A 20,560-nucleotide genomic window follows, 5' to 3' on the forward strand; every position below is an offset into this window, starting at 1 on the left:
GGGTTCTACTTAAAGTCTCACCCTGGAAGGGTGTGGTTCGTTTCGGTAAACGAGGCAAACTGAATCCACGGTATGTTGGACCATTCGAAATTACCGAGAAAATCGGTAAGGTTGCTTATAGATTGAACCTGCCTGCAGAGCTGAGTGCAGTGCACAACGTTTTTCACGTATCTAACCTGAAGAAGTGTTTGTCGGATGAAACACTTGTGATTCCTTTTAAGGAACTGACGATTGATGAACAGCTACACTTTACTGAGGAACCGATTGAGATCACGGATCGAGAAATCAAAACCCTCAAACGTAGCCAAATACCCCTTGTGCGAGTTCGTTGGAACTCACGGCGCGGCCCAGAGTTTACCTGGGAGCGGGAGGACCAGATGAAGTCCAAGTATCCCCAGTTATTCCCAAACGAAAACCCCAGCACTGAAGCTACAACCGAATTTCGGGACGAAATTCCAAACTAACGGGGGGATGATGTGACACCCCGTTGAAACACGCTAGCTTGGCAGTGGCTGCTTCAACTTTCGGGACGAAAGTTCTTAAAACTTGGGGATAATGTGACACTTGAGGTTTTTCCGAACGAACACCTTGTAATATTTCGTGTACATAAATATTATTAAATGAAAACGTGACCTTTGTGCATGATATGTGATGTATGTATGTATTATATATATATATAAGAGCCGAAACCACGACCCGAGACCATGACTCGCAACCGGGCGGTTGCGAGTGGGCCACTCGGTCTCGAGTGGGCCGATGAGCCGAAACCGGTTTGGGCCGAAACCCCAAGCCCAACCCGAAACATCCCCTTGTATATATATTCCACCTTTCCCCCACTTCTTCCATTTTACACACACAAACACTCCTCAAACTCTCTCTCTACTAGAAATCCTCAACAACACACCCCAATCCCTTCCTATTTTCGGTTCAAGCAAAGATCCCGGACAAGAAACTCGGTCAAGACTATCACTCGGACATACCATCTTCTCGGTTCTCTTTTCTTTGTTTTCGGCTCCTCTTTTCATAACCGGTTAGTGCTATCTTTTGTGTTATCTTTTGTGTATAAGATTTATGTGGGTTAAATGAACTAGATTTTTATGCATGTTTGGTTAGAAATATTTTGCTTGCTAGAAATACTATGCATGATTTTTAGGAAGTTTGTGAAGTTTTGACTATGTGTGTTAAACCTTATGAATGATACTTACTAACATGCTTAAATGGTTATGGAATAATGGTTTAAGGATGTTTAGGGCCAACCGAGTTATGTTAATGCCACTAAGTGTATGTTTTACTTGTTCTTGCATCATAATCTTGCTAGAAATATGTGATTTTTGGTTCATAAATGTGTGATTTGTTATGGTAAAAACCCTAGAAAAATATGAAGATAGGATGAACTTGTTTGAATATGACTTGAAGATGTAAAATGGCAAAGTTTGATCTATCTTTACTAGTATTCAGCTTTGGCAAAGTGTTAGTGAAACCTTATTGGTAGTTTCCTAAAATGGGCCTGAATTCTTGGTACAAAAGGGACTGATGCATCTGCATCATCACGTGTACATGAAAGTGACAGGTTACGACTCGCAACGACAGCCTTCCGACTCGAAACCGCACCGTTGCGACTCGCAACCAAAGCATGACAAGTCGAAACCACGTGATTGCGACTCGAGACTACGTCGGTTGCGACTCGCAACCACAGCATGATGACTCGAGACCACGGTTACGACTCGCAACCACAGCGTGGCAGGCCGAAACCACCTGGTTGCGACTCGAGACCAGCTGGTTGCGAGTGGGCTGTCCATTTTGGTTATTGGGCCATTCTGTGTTAACTTGGGCTATCTGTTAAGTGAACTAAGTGTTGCTGTGTTGCTGTTGACTGTTTAATGGTTTAGGCCGGCCCAATAACCCAATGACTGTTTACCTGTATGTATGTTACGTGCCTTGTATGTGTTTTTCGTAAATGCTTGTACACCGAACCTGACCTATACCGGTAACCATGTTAGGACGTGGTGACCAACGTGATTGACAAGTAACCTAAACCTACCGAGCAACCCAAGGTGAGTCCACAACTTAAAAGCATGCGTCCCGGTGGTTTGGGACACGAGACTAACAACCCTATCCCCTGGTAAAAGGGGATACCATTTACATACCTTCCCTAGTCATTGGGAACAAAACTTACTTTTCCTTCCCGGGTATTGGGAAACCTTTTGGTTAATTACTGTTTATACGGATTGCAACTAACGGCACTAAACGAAACTCTATCACTCAAGTCCCTACTACAAATACCGATTAGTCGCCGGGTTAGGCGAACGGGTTATTAGTTGATAGCGCTATTTAGGTGTTTACCAGCCTCACACCGTGCCCTGGTTTGGGACGGGCGTGAACTAATGTACTCAGAAATTCGTCAATGATGATAGAACATTGACAACGGGGCATCCTGCGGATACGCAACGGTTACCTAGTGTTCGGTATTGGAAAATCAGTTTAGTCGCTAACTTTTGGGGTAGCTCCCCAGGGCATGTATAAACGGATAAATTAACCGGTGAAACAATGTTTTTGGTAATTAAAACTGGACAACTAGTGGACTCACTCAGCATTATTGTTGACCCCTTACTGCATGCTTTGCAGGTAACCCGTGACGATGGAGCTTGCTGCTTGGGAACGTGTAGTGTTTGTTCACCCTTGTGTTGGGTGTTACCTTAATTTGAAATATGAACTTTGTTTTACTTATGCTTCCGCTACTTATTAACTGTTTGAACTTAAAACCTTAAACTCTGAACTTGATATTTGCTATGCTTATGAATAGTAAGTATTACTTTTAATATCAACTCAAGTATTCGGTATAATTGGTGGCTGGATCCTGGTCGGTCACGCCCTCGAAGCGGGTGCTATCCGCAGGTGGATTTTGGGGGTGTGACAGGCTCTAACTTGCTTCATGTTTTAAACACTTCGCCACCGGTAAGATTAACACTAAGTTAATCTCAAAGATAGTAAACATGAACTTGTTTCGATGTAGCAACACGAGCTTTTGATTTACAAAGAAAAACAGGAATTTCAAAATTTTTACTCCCCCTTTTTCTTTGTAAACAATACAAAAATCCAAGAAAGTCTTCCTCTTCACCTCCTCACTTGATCCGAAAACTACCATTTGCCCGAAAACATCAAGTGCTTCATAACCATAGCCTCTTTGAGCATAACCAGCAATCATAGCACTCCATGTTATATTCTCTCCTCTCATCTTCTCAAACAACGCGAGAGGATCTTCAAATCTACCGATTTGCGAAAGCCCAGTAACCATTGCATTCCAGGATACCACATCTTTCACCTCCATGCGCTTGAAAACCTTATGCGCGTCATCAATCAACCCGCATTTCGCATACATGTCCACAATCGCATTACCCACAAACAGATCCTTAACGAGGTTGGTCCTCACGGCATAACCATGAACTTCCTTCCCTTGCATAGACGCACGAAGCGCAACAAACGCAGGAAGTATGTTACAAAGGCTAACAGCATCAGGCCAAATGTTTAGATTTTCATCCAGAGAATTCATTCGGTAAAACATCCGCACCACCTTTTTGGAGTCACCACTCTGCATATAAGAAGCAATGATGGAGTTTCAGGAGATGACGTCAGCAATGCTGCTGCTAAGCATTTGGTCGAACACCAGGCATGCATAATCCAAATGACCACAGTGAGCGTACATGGGTACCAAGGCATTAGCTACAAAGACATTACTCTGAAGGCCGAAAACGAAAACATTCCCGTGCAAGGAGGCACCACGGCGGAAGGAGGGGAGGTGTCCGCAGGCCTTGAGAAGGAAGGGGAAGGTGTAGCCGTCAGGAGGGCAATTTAGGGTTCTCATGGTGATGTAAAGTTGAAAAGCATGGTGGAAGGATCGGAGACGCACTGAAACTCGGACTAATAAGATTTTTATCTGAAGCTCGGACAAAACCTTTGAAACTCAGACATTGAAACACGGAACGATTTTATCTGAACAGGCCAAAAACTCAGACAAAAACTTCGGACAAAAGAACTTCGGACAAAAGCTCAGACATTTTATCTGAAACTCGGACAAAAACTCAGACAATTGACAATACTCGGAAACACATCCTTTTAACAGTTCAAAACTCGTAATAACAATTGACTATTCAAAACTCTAAACAACAATTGACTATTTAAAACTCTGAACTTATACTTGACTTCAATACTCGGACAACAAAAAGTAAAGAAAACTCGGACAGGTTAACTAATTAAAAAAGTCGGACTGTTACAGCTCATTGTAAAACTCGAAAAAACAGATCTTTTACCTATTCAAAACTCAGAACAATATTCAAGCTTTAAAACGAGACGTTTTTCAAACATACTCGGATTTTGAGACGCTCTTGTTTCACATTTATCAAAACTCAGAACAATATTCAAACTTTAAAACTCGGAGAGACCACATAAGAACTGTGACAAAAAACTCGGAGAGACTCATGTTAACAGACAGTTATCAAAACTCGGATATCAAAACTCGGTTATCAAAACTCGGAGACACTCAAATTAACAGAAGTTATCAAAACTCGGATATCAAAACTCGGTTATCAAAACTCAGAGACGCTCATGTTGACAGACAGTTATCAAAACTCTGAAGTATATTCAAACTGTGTAAAACTCGAAATATGTTGAGACTTATGCAAAAACTCGGAATATGTTGAAACCTTGCAAAACTCGGAAATATATTCAAACTTAAGACTCGGAACCTCTGTTTTCTAACAACTCAGAAACACTATCACAAGGGTACTCGGAATTTTAATACTCGGACATGGTGAAGCTCAGAAACAAGTCTCCGGACTATCTCCCTAGTGTGACTTCACACTAGTTTACCAAAACCCCGGAAACACAAACACAGAGTTTTAAACTCAGACGGGTTTAACACTAAGAAAAACTCGAACAGAGCAATTTTTGGATCAAACCTCATATCTGCAACAACTTGGAGAACAAAACAACCACGAACAGCTTCATCTTCTTCAACTTTTCTGCAAAATCTTCAAGTCTTCAAGATGTTTGGCGGAAACAAACATCAAATCAAGAGCAATGGTGATTAGGAAGGCGGTTAGACCATTCCGAATCGGTAACCATGCTCTGATACCACTGTGAAAGCACCGGATCGATGACAAACATCAAACATTGCACTTGATTCAAGACATGAAGAACAAAATAGGGTAGATGAAGGGTATGTTTGGCAAAAGTAGCTGGTGGCTGGTAGCTGAAAGCTGGAAGCTGGTAGCTGGTGGCTGGAAGCTGGTAGCTGTAGCTGGTAGCTAGTAGCTGTAGCTTTATAGATATATTTGGTGTTTGGTAGAGTAGCTGGAGCTTTTAATAAAATGTATAAAATTACCAAAATGGACATAACTAAAAATTTAGAAAGTTGGTGCATTGAAAAGTTTCTTATTTTGAGAGGTTAAAATAGTCATTTTTCCCTAAAAGCTTGTAGCTCCTTCTAAACGCTACTAGTAGTAGCGTTCAACCAAAAGCTTAAAGCTCCTAACCTAAAAGCTTAAAGCTCCTTCAACCAAACAAGACTTTTTATTAAGTATGAGCTTTTTCTTAAAAGCTTAAAGCTAGAAGCTCCTAAAAGCTCCATGCCAAACATACCCGAAGAAGAAGATGCAAGACAAATTCATTCATTTCAGTACAATCATCACAGATTACATACCAAACGAGTATACATCATCTTCTACAAGCTAGTTTAGATCACAAAGATCTAAACCCTAGCTTTCTCTCACTAACACATAGTCTCTCTCTCTTTAGAATTCACACCAGGAGAATCAACAAGTTTGGAGAGGTGCACAAAGCTTCAAGAGTTCCCTAATCTACACAATACACACATATATAGGCTAGGGACTAAACCCGAACAAAACACATTGTCCGGGATACAAAACAACACAATAGTCCGAAACACTAGAAAGTCGTCCGGAATGCCTTCAGCAATTCTGATAATCTTCATTATCGTTGACTTTAACTTGGACTTCTGCTTTGGTTGACCAGAACTGATAAGCGACAGTTACCTGGCAGGAACTGCACTTACAGTACATTTAAACAAACCAAAGGGGTGCATGCACGATGCGTTGATGAACACAAACATTGGTAATCATGTAACAATTTTTTTAATTAAAAAAACTCTTTAATAAAAAAAATATTAACGTTTGTAAAATTATGATCGTTTAAAATCGTGGGTGCATTTGGTTTAAAAGACATCGATATGTATTAAAGGATTATTCTCTATGTTATTAAAATTTATCTTACTCAAAGTTTTAAAATTATATTAAGTTACATTTTATTCTCGTATGTATTATAATATTGCATAGACAAACAATTGTTTTCTTCTAGTTCACATTGTTTTAGATCTTCCAAAATAACAAAAAAAAAATAAAAATAAATAAAAAGAAGAAGAAGAAGCATGCAAAAGTCGGAAAATTGTTCTCATATTTGCAAAATTAGTGATGGAATCAAAACTTAATAGTTGCGATTATAATAAACAAAAATTTCTAATAGGTACAACCTATAAGGTCAAACTCATGTTTTATCTAAAGAAAAGAAAAAAAAAAGGAATCCACGTATAGCCTTTTACAAGATTTATTTTAGGATATGCAAACGTTTGGATTAAAAATTAAAAGTTAGATACAAGGGCCAGAGACCACGGTATAGAATTGTAATTATCTCTATTTTTGTTAATATATGCTTAACTAAAACAATATGAAGTTACCATCTACTTTTGCCTTTATCTTTTTAAAAAGTCACCATAAAATTTGAAAAGCAAATCGTGTTATGATTCAAGTTGTTGTGTGATGTGAGTGCAACTTAGGACTAAACTTACATCATATGACTTTGGTCGTTGTCTGTTTGTTTATCTAAATTATAACCAATATATGTAAAAGATAATAATTATGTCTGGGAATTGTTGGTTTAACCATGATCAAAGTAACTTTTGAATTTTGACCATATCTTAATCAACAGAAATGATATATGTGTAGTGTGTAGATGAAGAAAGATGGTTGGGTAAGTTTTGACTATGTAATATTTAAATAGGCAGATTTAATATATGAATGTAGCCGTTTAAATCAAGCACTTGTTTAACCTTTATTATTTATGTCTCGCAATGTTTTAAAAACCGGTAAATACCGTCCGGTTATATCGGTATTACCGTTTTTGGATGTAAATACGGTCCGAAACACCCCGGTAAGAAGGAGAAACGGCATAGACTTTGTACCGCCGGTAAAATCCGGTATACCGGTTTGAACCGTTATACCGGTATCGTCTGAAGTCTGTTTTTGGGTTAGGATTTTACTTTTTATCGTCCTATCTCCATGTTTACTCTTAGCTTTAACCTAACAACTTTTAATATTTTATCTCCATTAATCAAAATTCAAAACTTGCTTCATCACTCCATCATTCGTGACTTGTTTCAGACTTCCATCACCCCATCATTCGTTCCAGATTTCCATTTTAATCCAATTTTGGATTATTTTTTGTGTTAATGTTGTAATTTATGAAATTACACAATTAACTAGTCAACTCGGTTGAACCGCCCGGCACAAACCGGTTCAACCGGTTAAACCATTTTTGTTCCTAACCCGGTATGATTAAAAAACCGGATTTTAAAACATTGGTCTATCGGACTATTCGGGGGAGCTGGCGTGGGTAAAACAGTACTCATTATGGAATTGATTAACAATATTGCCAAAGCTCACGGAGGCGTTATGTTTTATATCAATTAACGATCTTTATCATTTAAAAACAATTAAAACTAACAAGATTGGAAAAAAAAAAAAAAAAAAAAAAAAAAAAACATGAACAAACAGCCAAGCAGACCGTTTGGCAGGCATCACTACAGGAAAACAGAGCATTAGCGACGACAATTGTCGCTGCTAAAACTCCCACATGTCGCCGCTAAAGGCATTAGCGACGAGAAGTCCCCACTAAAAGGTCGCCACATTTGTCGCCGCTACAGGTTATTCACTTTTAGCGACGACATTTTGAAGGGCCACACTCTCATCTAAGATGCAAAAACACGGATCAAACATTTAGCGACGACTTTTTACCTGTCGCCGCTAAAAGTGTCGCCCCGAATGCTTTTATTTTTTGTAGTGTGCCTCCCCAATCAATCCAGTCAGTTTGATCTGTTAGTTTGTAAAACCGTGGTTAATGATTCAAACTAGAGTTTTAATAAATACTGATAGAACATTATAAACACGTGCACCACCCACAACAACAAACCAAATGTATCCATGCTAGAAACAAGATGATCAATGTGTATATTCATGTAGCTGATTCATTTCAGAATATAGAGTCGAACCTAGTAAATAATATATCACAAGATCCGAATGTGTATACTCTATGGAATTGACTCGCTATCACCTAAGGATCTGGAATTGATTCTCTATAGATATTTGATCTTCATAAGAAACCCAATTCAATAAGGCAAGGAGTTGACACAATTGAAGATTGTTGGAACAAGCTATAGAATATTTGGATTACTATCAATGGGTAAAGGATTTGGAAATTTCACTCCTAGCCCTTCAATTATCAACCCCAAATATCTCAACCTTTATTGTTTTGATTCTAGCATACACTCCACCTCTAGTAACTTTAATCTAAAACATAAAGTCTATCAAACCCGGTCGTCCTTCATTCCTAGTCCCGAAAAATTAACCCATTGGATTAATATTGTGCGGCTATAGACACTATGACATATTATTTCGAAGATTTATTAAACATGTCATCTTCATCTAAAATTCATACTGAAACAACTAGTGGAGAACAGGTTGAGGTTAAAGAAGGGGTTTTAATTAAGTTCTTTAAGAAAATGAAGCTAAAAAATGTCTTTAGTTTCTAACATTATCCTCAAAGTTGTTGTTTGTTAGTCATTTGACAAAAGAATTAAATTGTGTGGTACTAATGTTTCCAACATTTTGCATTATGTAGGACATTCTTACAGAGATAATGTTGCAATGAGCGAGGAGGCCTTTCCTATGTTGATGAAGTAACTCACTAGATACATGCCATGCTTGCTCATTGAATGGTTGAATGGCTAATTGACAACTTTGGTTATGGCATCGTTGTTTTGGTCATCCGTGATTTGGGTATCTTGAGTTGTTATTTCCAAGTCCTTTTTTAAAAAAAAAAATTCTCTTATATGAAGTGTGAAACTTGTGTTCTTGCTAAAAACTATAGAGTATCCTTTGACCTAAGTAACATTTGGATTAATTATGCTCTCTCATTAATACATTCCGATGATTGTTGCCCATCTCCAAATTCTAATAAAACTTGATTTCAATATTTGATGCTATTTGTTGATATTATCTCTAGAATGACATGGATATATTTTATGACACAAAAATCAAGAGTCCCTAAAAAATTCTTTATGTTTTATCGAATGATCAAACCTAGTTCAGTAAAAAAAAAAATTCTTCACACTAATAGTGGTGGAGAATTTGTAAATCTGCCTATGTATAATTTATTTAAGGAAAAACGCCTTGTTCATCAAATTACATGTCCTAACACACCTCAACAAAATGGTGTTGTTAAACGGAAAATTGATTTTACTTGAGAAAAGTAGTGCTATGATGATTGAATTTCAAATTCCTCAATCTTATTCGACTGAGGTAGCTACATCAGTGTATCTACTTAATTGTCTGCTTACTTAAATTATAGAATATATTACCCCTTTACAAACTCTAGCAAATCAGGTTATTATTCCTTCTATTCTACCCTTACCCCACCACATATACGTATATGGGTGCTTTGTGTATATTCACATTCATAAAATCAATAGAAACAAATTTGACCCATACGTTATTAAGTGTATGTCTGTAGGATATGCTACCCTGTTGATTATATCATAAGAACAAGGGTAAAACATAAACCCTAATGATGTCAATTCAATCATGAACAATAAAATAAGACGTGTGTACCTGATTAGCCAGTCACCACACCAGAGAGGGAAGTAGACGTCATGTTCGTCAGATTGGTCTGGTTCCCCTTTAGGATGTATCTTCTTGATGGTAGTACCGAGTTCTTTAGGGTTGAAGAGCTCGTAGTAATGGAGAGAGAGGAGGGGCGATATTGAGTGTGATGTTATGAATGTCTAACCCTAATCCCTCTCTAGTAATCTCCTTATATACACCCAAGGGGAAACCCAATTAGTTAATTAGGGTAATCTGGCCCATCAACAATTACCAACTAATTTATTATAGGTTTTAATATATTTTGATCCATATTATATAAATGATAATGATGGCTACTAGATTAAATATAAATAAATAAAATATTTAATCTTACATTCTCCCACTTAGCCGAATAATCATTTATCATGAGTATTAGATTAGTCTGATCAGAAGTTAATACTCATTTTAGCCTTAAACAAGTACTATAGCAGAGAAATACAGCCGTTGAGTCATTATGCGACTCAGGACCCTCATTAGTCATACTATAGCCTTAATTTAAAACCTAACAGTTATGATCAAAATACAAACAAGCCCTTTAGCGTTTGATTTGTATTTATAGTTGTCTATATGTCATTACACCGGCAGAACATATGTAAGAGACATACAAAATCAAACTGATGAGGAATATTAAAAGTTAATCATTCATAGTACGATATGCAGTTGTACATAGTCATCAATAAACCCGTGATTATTATAAGCGCTTACATAATAGTTATGGGTGATAGACTTTTAGTTATAGGATCCTTAAGCATATCATGAATGCATTCGATACAAAGATTTAGTTTCCTCAATTCGTTCATAAACGAATAATTATTTGTGTATCGAAATTTAATGCAGCACCTCTCGAACTGTTACTGTTCAAGGAGACATGGTAGCTGACTTTATCACAACAAGTCTTCAATATATTAATTACATGGAGTTAATAAACTTATGAGTCCACTGATAAATTTTCAACAACATTTAGTGACTATATTATGTCGTTATAACTTAGGTTGTTATTATCAGTTTATTATGACTCCTCCATAAGATAGGTTTGTCTGCTGACATAAGGATATACCCGAAATTACATTTTGTCATCTTTGAATATTACAAAGTTAGAGTAATAAACCGGTTTTAGTTCTCACTTCTTCTTTAAAATATAGTCTCTCGTTTCTTTTAAAGATATTGTAATACTCTATTAAATGCTTCACATTAATCTAGACATATCTAGTGTGTTGCAATGTGAGTAATACTTAAACGAGTATAGACTTAAACTTACATAAGGCTTCTAATTAATGAAGCGTAAGGAAATAATCTCATTTATCCTATTATCCTCTAAAGGAGAGCAGTATTGTTTGTTACATATGCAAGGACCAATTTAATGTTAAACTTATGGAACGGAAGTAATGTCCCATTTGGTCTATCTCAACATGTTATGATATCTATTATGTAAGAGATATCTCTGAGATCTATTATATCAAAGTTTGTGTTAACAATGCTTTGACTTATGTAACATATACTTGTCAAAAGAATATCATCTATATAGACAAGTTTATCTTAGTTGCTCCCACCCATCTTGAGGTAGGTACATTAATCCACTTGGTTGTTGATGAAAATAATCACGTTAAGATTTCATCACATTATGATGTTTGCATTAAACCACACATGGATTTTATTGGCTTATAGACAAACTGTTCTTTAACCTTAAGTTTAGAACTATCAAGTTGTTTTATGAACATGTAAATATGTCAGCCAGTTGTTAGGGAAAGTTGTTTTAATGTTCATCTAATGTAGCTCAAAGCTATTATAAGCTACTAGAACAGTGATGATCCTCAAAGAAATCTTTGATAATTTATCTATTTCTAAGTATAACCTTTGACAATCAATCATGCTTCTTAGTGTCTTAACGTTTACATATTAGGATTTGGTTTAGTTATGAAAACTCTTAGGTAATTCAATCAAATCCCAAACGTTACACGAACACATAAAATCCGTTTTACTAGAAAACTGTTTTATTCCATTCAGATGATTGATTTACGCTAATGGCTTGATTTTAAGAGATAGGATCATTAAACATTTCCAAAATCCATTTTAACTTCATTAGGGAGGTTTTGTAATCATCAAAGTTAGTAGGCTTTTAAACCTAGATGACCTCCTGAGTTGATTATTGGGTTTGTTAGAAGTTTCAGTTTTATGGATTAGCTCTTGGTTAGCTTGCTATCATTTTCGGGATTCTAAGTCTATAAAAGTAGGTGCAGTATGGTGTACAAGAGGTGTAATCGGAGTTAAATTCGGAGTAAAATTTAATGACACTCTTCCCCCCGCCTCTTGTATTCCTTGCAAGTCATGATAAGGACTTTGACTGCTCCCACTGACCTTAGAAATCTTTAGGAACTCAGCATGCTTAGGGTCAATATTTAACGACCAACAAATTCTAATAGAGCAACAAATTAATGACGTCAGTCTTTGTAGTTTTTCTTGTTGAGGATTATGTTATTTTAGGTGAGAAATCTAAGTGTGCCCACAATTAAACAACAATGAAACTTTTGTAAGAGTAGCATTAGATTTTATAGAGACGAGTTATGATAGAACATGTCAAGATGGAGCAGTGTCTTGTACTAGAGGTGTAAATTTAGGTAATATGAAGTTTTCACTCCCCACCTCTTGCAACTATTGCAAGTTATTATTAAGACACTTAATGCTCCCACTGATCTTTAATATCTCTAGAATGCTACAAGAGAAGTTTCAATGAGCTACGTGACGTGGGAACCTATCACATATACGTTAGACTTTATTTGATTCCTTTAATGTCCAGATATCATGAGAAACTTTAGGGACATATTTAATAGAAATCTTATTAAGTGCATATATGAATATATTTCTTTTAAAACTGTGGGCCATATACGACAAATTTAGATACAAGTAGATAGTCTTTAAATGATAAATGAATTATGTCTGAATGTTCCATTTGGAATAAGTTCCACGAATGTCAATGAATGACTTATGATGGACCCATACTTATTCCTTGAGCCAAGTGATATTTAGGGCTATAACGTCATGATTTAAAAACACTTAGAATGAGATTAGATAAGAAATCATCCTCATTAACCATGTCATGATTTCTCATGAATTTTGGTTATAATGGATGAAATTTGTAAGTCTCATTTTCCTTCTGTCAAAATTTTCATTTGCATGATGACAAAAGTTGTGAAAGTGTAAGGTATCATCTAGTTTTATCTTAATAATGTTTCAATCCAGGTATTTAGAACAAATAAGATGAGAGTTTAAGATAAGTGTGACTTTATGTTGACTATGCAAACATCACAACCTTCATAACATTGCTTAATTATGATACTATATTCTGATTAATACTCAGAATATATGTACGGTATCGAAAAACGTTGTTAGAAGATTGCTTATTATTGTTCTTATAGCCTTAACATTTAATCATGTCACTAACTCTCATTTTAGTTATTTGTTAACTTCTGGTAAGGAAACGTTTAAAACTAGAGTGAAGTAATCATGTGTTAATAGGAATATTATAATTAGTAGACTTAAATATCTTTAATAAGTGACTATCTAATTAATTCATCCAACTGTTCTTTAGAATAATGGATAGTCTCGTTGCTTATGTCTAGTCTAATGACATAATTATGCAGTGAGATTTTCCTTTGAAGAAACTTAAAGTTGGAATTTTTACTTGTAATTTGTCTATGGACCTTAAAACAATCCTCTTTTAAATTACGTGGTTGTAAGGTGAGTAACAACTTATTTTCCAGCTTTAAACATTTATTTATTTGTACATATGTTGCTTATCAACACACTCATTATACTTTGGTACTTTTGAGTGTTATAGTTGATTTATAAGGCATCAAATTGTACAAGTGAAAATCTTAGTATGTAATGTACTGGAAAAATGTACTTATTTCCATGCGTAAGCCCTTAATTTTATGGGTCATGGTATCGTACATTATTATGTATTCACATATACCACTTAACTTTATAGTTTAGAATTTTAAAAGAAGGCATGCATCTTAGGAGTTCTAGTGATTATTCCATATATAAGAGATTAGCCTTAGGAAAATCTTAATCTGAAATAACTTTAGTGATAACATTATGTTAGAGAGTTCTTGATTATTATAAGAGACATCATGTTCGATTTGTCCTGATCATCATGCTCTAATTTTCTTCTTTATAATCTTTATCAGAAGAGAGCAATAGGATTATCGTGTCTTAAGAAATAATCAAGGATTAAATTTAAGAGCTAATTCCAATAGAAACTTTAAATAAAGCAAACATTTTGGGTTTAGGAATTAGAGTGGATGAGATATATGTAGAAGTAAATTATAGTGAGTAAACTTATGGGTACTTAAAATAAGGCAGACGAAATGATCATAAAATTAAGTAAGGATCATTAATATAAGGATCATTATCTGAAGAGATTGTGATATGTCTATTACTAACATCAAAGGAAACTTCATTCTTACAATCCGGTTTCTTGTTGCATCCATGTCACTATGGATTATGACTTCATGTAGTCTAAATTCTATTCGATAACCAACCTAGTGTTTAGGGGGAGAATTAGGGAACTACTAGATTAGTTGAGTACTCTAAGTTGTCCTGAAGCCGTTCTAATAGAGCTAGTGGATGGTGCTACCGAGTCCTTCTCTTCAAACATCGACTAGGCTGACACACCAGTATACACAAACAATGAATCTACTTCTAATGATGTCCAACAAGAAGTAAACGAGTCTCAACCTGAAATTTTCTTGTCTGAATTAATTAATACGTTAGTCAAGATGATAGTTCAACTTTGGAAATGGAGCCAGAAGAATCAAAATCTCGTGTTCTACCTATAACAAGGAATAGAGGAATCCCACCAAACGTATACTCACCGGAGCACGTGAAATGTGCTTCAAGGTATCCTTTTAATGCATATAGGGAGAGCGTTACTGACATTGCTAAACATACCAGTTTTACAAAACACTCAAATGGATTTCTAAACCATGTGGCAAATGGATTTCGACAAACTCAAATGGTTTATGAAAGGTTTATGATAAACATACCGGTTTTACAAAACACTCGGGTATTTTCAAACGTGCATGATGTAACACCCCGTGTTTCGAAGGTCAAAGTTAAAGTCAAGACTGAAGTCAAAGGGAGACAAGATTGCTAATTGCGATCTGTCGCTCCCTGCTCAATTTCTGTTTTGGCTTCTTTGACTTGTAGATAGTCTCTTTATGCTTGTACGTTAGTTGTATTATGTGGAGTATCTATTACTAATTGAGGTTTTATCGCTATTTATCGCGTGATTTGTCGCTTATCGCTTATCGCAATCGCATTCGCCACTCGAATTACGCATTCTGGATATTGTTTTACGTGTGTGTGTGTGCCTTTATGTGTTGCTTGTGCATGTTTACTTATGTTTATGTGTGGTGATTAATCGAAACGCAATCGAAACGCAATCGCAATCGAATCGAAAACGCTAAACGCAAGTTATTTAGGATGATTGTATGTTAGATATAGTAGTTGGGATTAAAAGTAATTTGAAAAGGAAACTCCATCGCATCGCAACGCGCAGCACGTAGCACGCAAATCGAAATCGCAAAACTCATCACGTCGTTCACTCCAATCGAGTGGCCAGCTGATCGACCTGCCACCTGATCGGGCTGCCACCCGATCGAGGTGCCACTCGATCGAGCTGCCACCCGACCGGGATGCCACTCGATCGACCAGCCCATCTCCTCCCCTTTCCATTTATGGAAACCCTATAAATACCCCCTGTCAACATCACAACTTCACCTTTTGCACTCTCCTGTCCGACCAGCGCTCCAACCCCACCTTTTCTTCGATTTCTCTCGATTCCGGTAAGATCTCAACCTAAATCGTGTACTTCCTTCATCTACACGCACTCTTACACCTTTCTATCTTTTGAATCTTAACTTTTAACCGTGAAATCACTAGATGTGAGGTGTTCTAAGATGATGTCATCATGGTGTTCTTAGGAACTTCATGTTTTGGCTTCAATCAACCAAGAACAACTTAGATCTGAACAATTTCCACTCAAATAAACAAAGATCTTTCATAGATCTAAACATATTCATGGTGAAAAGGATTGAAAGAAGGTTTTCCATTTTTGTTTCAACTTTTTTACACTCAATGCACTCAAACCTGATGGAATCAGAGCTTGGCCTAACCTTCTACTTCTTCTTGTTGATGTGTTGGTTCAAGATCTGGATTCTATCCACGAGACCACTGATTTCGGGTTAACCAAGAACAACCGTCTTGAACCGGTTAACTGGTTGAACTTGGGTGATTCCTGTTCGATCGGGTTACTGAGGTCAAGATGGGATTCTGTTGATTAGCACGTTGTCACACCGTCTCGATAAAACTACAAAACTATCAAAACAACCAAGGAAGAAGACGATCAGGTCGACCAGGACGGAGTGCCGCCCGATCGAAATGTTGTCCGATCGGATTGTCACCCGATCGGGTTGCCACCCGAACGGCTTGCACCTTGGGTCCTACACTTAACTTTTAATTCAAACCTTGGAGGTTGAACATTGAAAGAAATGTTGTCCGATCGGATTACCACTCGACTATGTGATGTTCTGACTTCAATACTTAAATAATTTTCAACTTGTTTAATGCGCAAGGGTTGCCACCCGATCGGATTGCCATCCAATCGAGTGATCGTCCTGCTGTGAACTTGTTCTCAACCTGAGAAGCCTCACCAATCGGATTGCTGTCCAATCAAACAGCCGTTCGATCGACCGACCTAAAAGGTAGAGATACTTCTCTGTTTTCAAAATGCTACAACGAAAACTTCAAAAGACAAGCCATCATACACAAACACATCCATCCCAAACGAGGTCACAATCCAATTAAGAGGTTACCCGATCGGATGACCATCTGAACGGATTGTCACCCGTTCGACCGGCCACCCGATCAGATTGCCATCCGATCGGATTGTTGTCCGACCCACTGACACTTTGTATCATTTTACGCGCCGCTTATCATTATGCTATCGTTCTGATCAGGATAATTTTTACTCTCTAGCGCTCCCTTCAATCCATCAATCGCTGTGAGTATACTGGATCCCGTTTTGCTTTACGCACTTTTGGGTGTTACGTACGTTACTTATTCTAAATCACATCGAACACACTACGCAATACTTTAAACGCTAACCGTTACCGCATGTTATACGTGACTTAATGAATGCTTGTTTGTTATGTTTACACATAGAATGCTGTCTACCTGCCTTAGCAACGATAGTACTATTTGTTTAGACTCAGCACCTGTTCACTCAGGGGTTGTTAAGGATAATTTGTTACATGGCTCACAGTGGTGAGTGTGTATTACGAACTGCCTTGGGCAGTCAACCCGCAGTCATTGGTATCGATAGGTTCATGTCGATAACTAACATGCCTCATTTTACACTGTGTACGTGCTGGTTATGCGTAACAATTTCGAACTCTCTTATATCTATTAAACTTGTATGCTCACCCTTACACTATGTGTATTGACCTTTACTTTAACGTATGTGGCAGGTGCTTAGGATGTTTATATGTTTGGCTTGCTGTGAAATCGAGGCTAGGAAAGGTCTAGAAACAAATAAATGAATTGTCTGTATTTGAAATCTGAGTTGTCGGAACAGAACAATTTGACTAGATCTTGTCTGTAATAATTATGTTATCTTTTATGACATGGTATGGGACATGTTGCTTTAAATAATTGGTAATTATAGTTGTTATGGAAACTTCTGGACAATCTGTTTCGCTCAGTGCCACGCCCCGATGTTTCCGCCATCGGTTGGGGTGTGACAGATTGGTATCAGAGCCATAACTAGAGGGAATTAGGCAAGACTCGACCTAGTCCGAGCCGATGTCTTAGGAACGACCTAGTCTATAGTTAGGTACCAACAGACCGACTTGTGCATACCCTATAGGGGTTTTGTACGAGCTTACTTGCTATTTCTCGCTATCCTCGCGCACGCTACACTATCACTGCACTCTAGTTTTCGAAAAGAAACGAGAGATTTGGTTGAGATTAGGTGTGAAAACCGCAAACTCTCGACTAAATTACTTGTTCGACCCGCATTTTATCTATAAACACGAGAATTTGCGTTGAATCAGGAGTGAAATCCGTACTTTAACGCAAGTTTTCATCTCTATTTTTATCAAAACAAGAACGAAGTGGTTAAGTCAGGGGTGAAATCCGAACCTTGAAGACTTGTTCCGGCCTCTATTTTGGTTTTACAAAAACTCTCATCAAAGTCTCGACGAACTCCAACGGCTTGAAGTCACACCGTAACCAAAGGGATGCGTGTCGTACGTCCACATTCGAGACGAGAGCATAGTCCCGAAAGCCAAAGTGTGTACGAAAAGTCCTTGTGAATAGTCGAACCACTTTGGGTAGTCGATGTCTATCAGCCTAAGACAATCTATTTTCGATTTCAAACTCGCAATCGTCGATTTTGTGTGTTTTCAATTTTGATCGGCAATTATCAGAGTCGCTTTGTCGATTTTACGTGGATTTTATGTATGTGATTTATCTGTTTATGTGTTACGATTTTTGGTGATTTATTCGCTTTCGCTTTGATCGACACACACGACTCGCACTGCACCTCTATCTCAAAACGCTGACAAATCGCTACTACACGAGGAACGACTTTACACCATGTTGCTTGCTATACAATCCGTTTATGCTATACTACTCGCTATGTTATTCGCGATCGCTATTCTTGAACGCTCGCGGACTTTGAATGATACGTTTCTGTATTCTGACTACCTCTGTGTGCTGATAGGTGAATTGTGTGCTTATATGCTTTTGTGTTTCTATGCCTTACGTGCTTATGTGCTTCTGTGCCTATGTGAATCTGTGATTATGTGCCTATGTGGATACATGATTATACGTGTTCCTGAGTTTTAGTAGTATTAGGCGTGTGAGGTGAGATTCGATTATATTGTGTTTGAGTCCTATGGCGATGTCTGTTGCAGACAATGTCGTCATCTGGATCCCGTCACACTCGCACTGCTCGCCAAAACCAGAAAGACAAACGCCTTGCTGCTCTCGTCGCAAAGCAAATGGCGAAGGCTGTTCCTCAGATCGTGAGTGAACTATACGAGAACATGAGCAAATCGTCTAAAGAATCCCGGACTGAAACCCCCAAAGCTGCTTTCAGCTTTAAGCAGTTCAAGGTATGCGGACCGAAAGAGTTCACTAGCGAAGAAGGCCCTACAGCTTTGTTTCAATGGTTCGACTCGATCGAGGTCATCCTGCGTCAAAGTGGATGTCCTGACAATCTCCGCACTCTGAATGCTACAAGCGTCTTCCAATCCCGCGCATTAGACTGGTGGACGGCCGAGAGAAACAAACACGGAAACGACGCAACTTATGGTCTGTCATAGGACGAATTGAAAAATGTCATGCTCGAAGAGTTCTCCCCTCCCCATGAGCGCCAAAAGTTGAGGATGAATTCTGGCACATCAAGCAGAAAGATGGTGACAACGCTGCGTTGACTGCTCGCTTCAAGAAGCTCAGTATTATCTGTCCTGACCAAGTGAAGACTGTTGACATGACAATCAAGAAGTACATCCGCACTCTGCCGGATTGTGTTGCACATTTTGTGCATGTTTCAAATCCAGCAACAATCGAAGAAACTTACTTGCTTGCCGCTGAAATCAACGACAAGCGGGTAAAAGCTGGTTTTTGGGATAAAGCTTCGAAGAACCTGCATCAAGCTACCACCGCCGCACCAACTGCCGACACCACCGCCGCTCCGCAATCATCAAAGTCCTCTCGTCGCAAAAGGAAGAACAACAAAAATAGCTCCAGCAACAAGAACTGTGCTGTCACTACCGCTGCCCCACTTCAAGCGGTACCAGCTCAGCAACAACAACAACACCGATCAACTCCAGCACCAGTTACCTATGCGCCGCCTGCAAAGCGTGCATACACTGCCCCCACCCTGCTTACCCGACATGTACTTATCATCACCCGGTGGGTATCGCCTGCCGATTTTGCGTGCACTGCAATATGTATGGCCACTTCACCGCAAATTGCCGTACTAGCCCTCGACAAGCACCAACTCAAGCTACTGCTCATCAAGCTCTGCTCCCAACCCCTCAAGGCCAACAAGCGGCTCAGGCACCCGCGGTCAACGCCAGAGTCTGCTTCGCGTGTGGTGATCCCAACCACTTCGCGAACATGTGCCCAAACAGGGTTATGAAACAAGAGCCCCAGCAGCAGCCTCAGCAACAACAGCAGCAATAGCCTCAACAGCAACAGCAACAAGCCGCCCGCGCCAGAACTTTCAACATCAATGTGCGCCAAGCCCAAGCCGACAACATTGTGGTGAATGTACATTTCTCGTAATCGGTATTTATGCTTCGTGTTTATTTGATACTGGAGCCGATAACTGTTTTGTATCGTTTGAGTTCGAAAAGCTCCTTAATCGTAAGCTCTCCCATCTCCCCTCGACGTTCGATGTAGAAGTCGCCACCGGAAGAACCGTCGCTGTCAATTCAGTTCTTCGTGATTGTACTCTTGAGCTCAACAATCACATCTTCCCCATTGATCTTATTCTGATG

General features: G+C 38.2%; 1 protein-coding gene across 1 annotated transcript; it reads right to left on the reverse strand.

Moving 5' to 3' along the window:
• Positions 1-2,920: 2,920 nt before the first annotated feature.
• LOC110875878 (pentatricopeptide repeat-containing protein At5g16860) lies at positions 2,921-3,595 on the reverse strand. The gene has a single exon (XM_022124074.1). It carries the CDS (start codon positions 3,593-3,595, stop codon positions 2,921-2,923), a length of 675 nt encoding a protein of 224 aa, XP_021979766.1.
• Positions 3,596-20,560: the final 16,965 nt, after the last annotated feature.

The sequence above is a fragment of the Helianthus annuus genome, chromosome 9, assembly GCF_002127325.2.
Source record: "Helianthus annuus cultivar XRQ/B chromosome 9, HanXRQr2.0-SUNRISE, whole genome shotgun sequence".
Taxonomy (NCBI): Eukaryota; Viridiplantae; Streptophyta; class Magnoliopsida; order Asterales; family Asteraceae; genus Helianthus; species Helianthus annuus.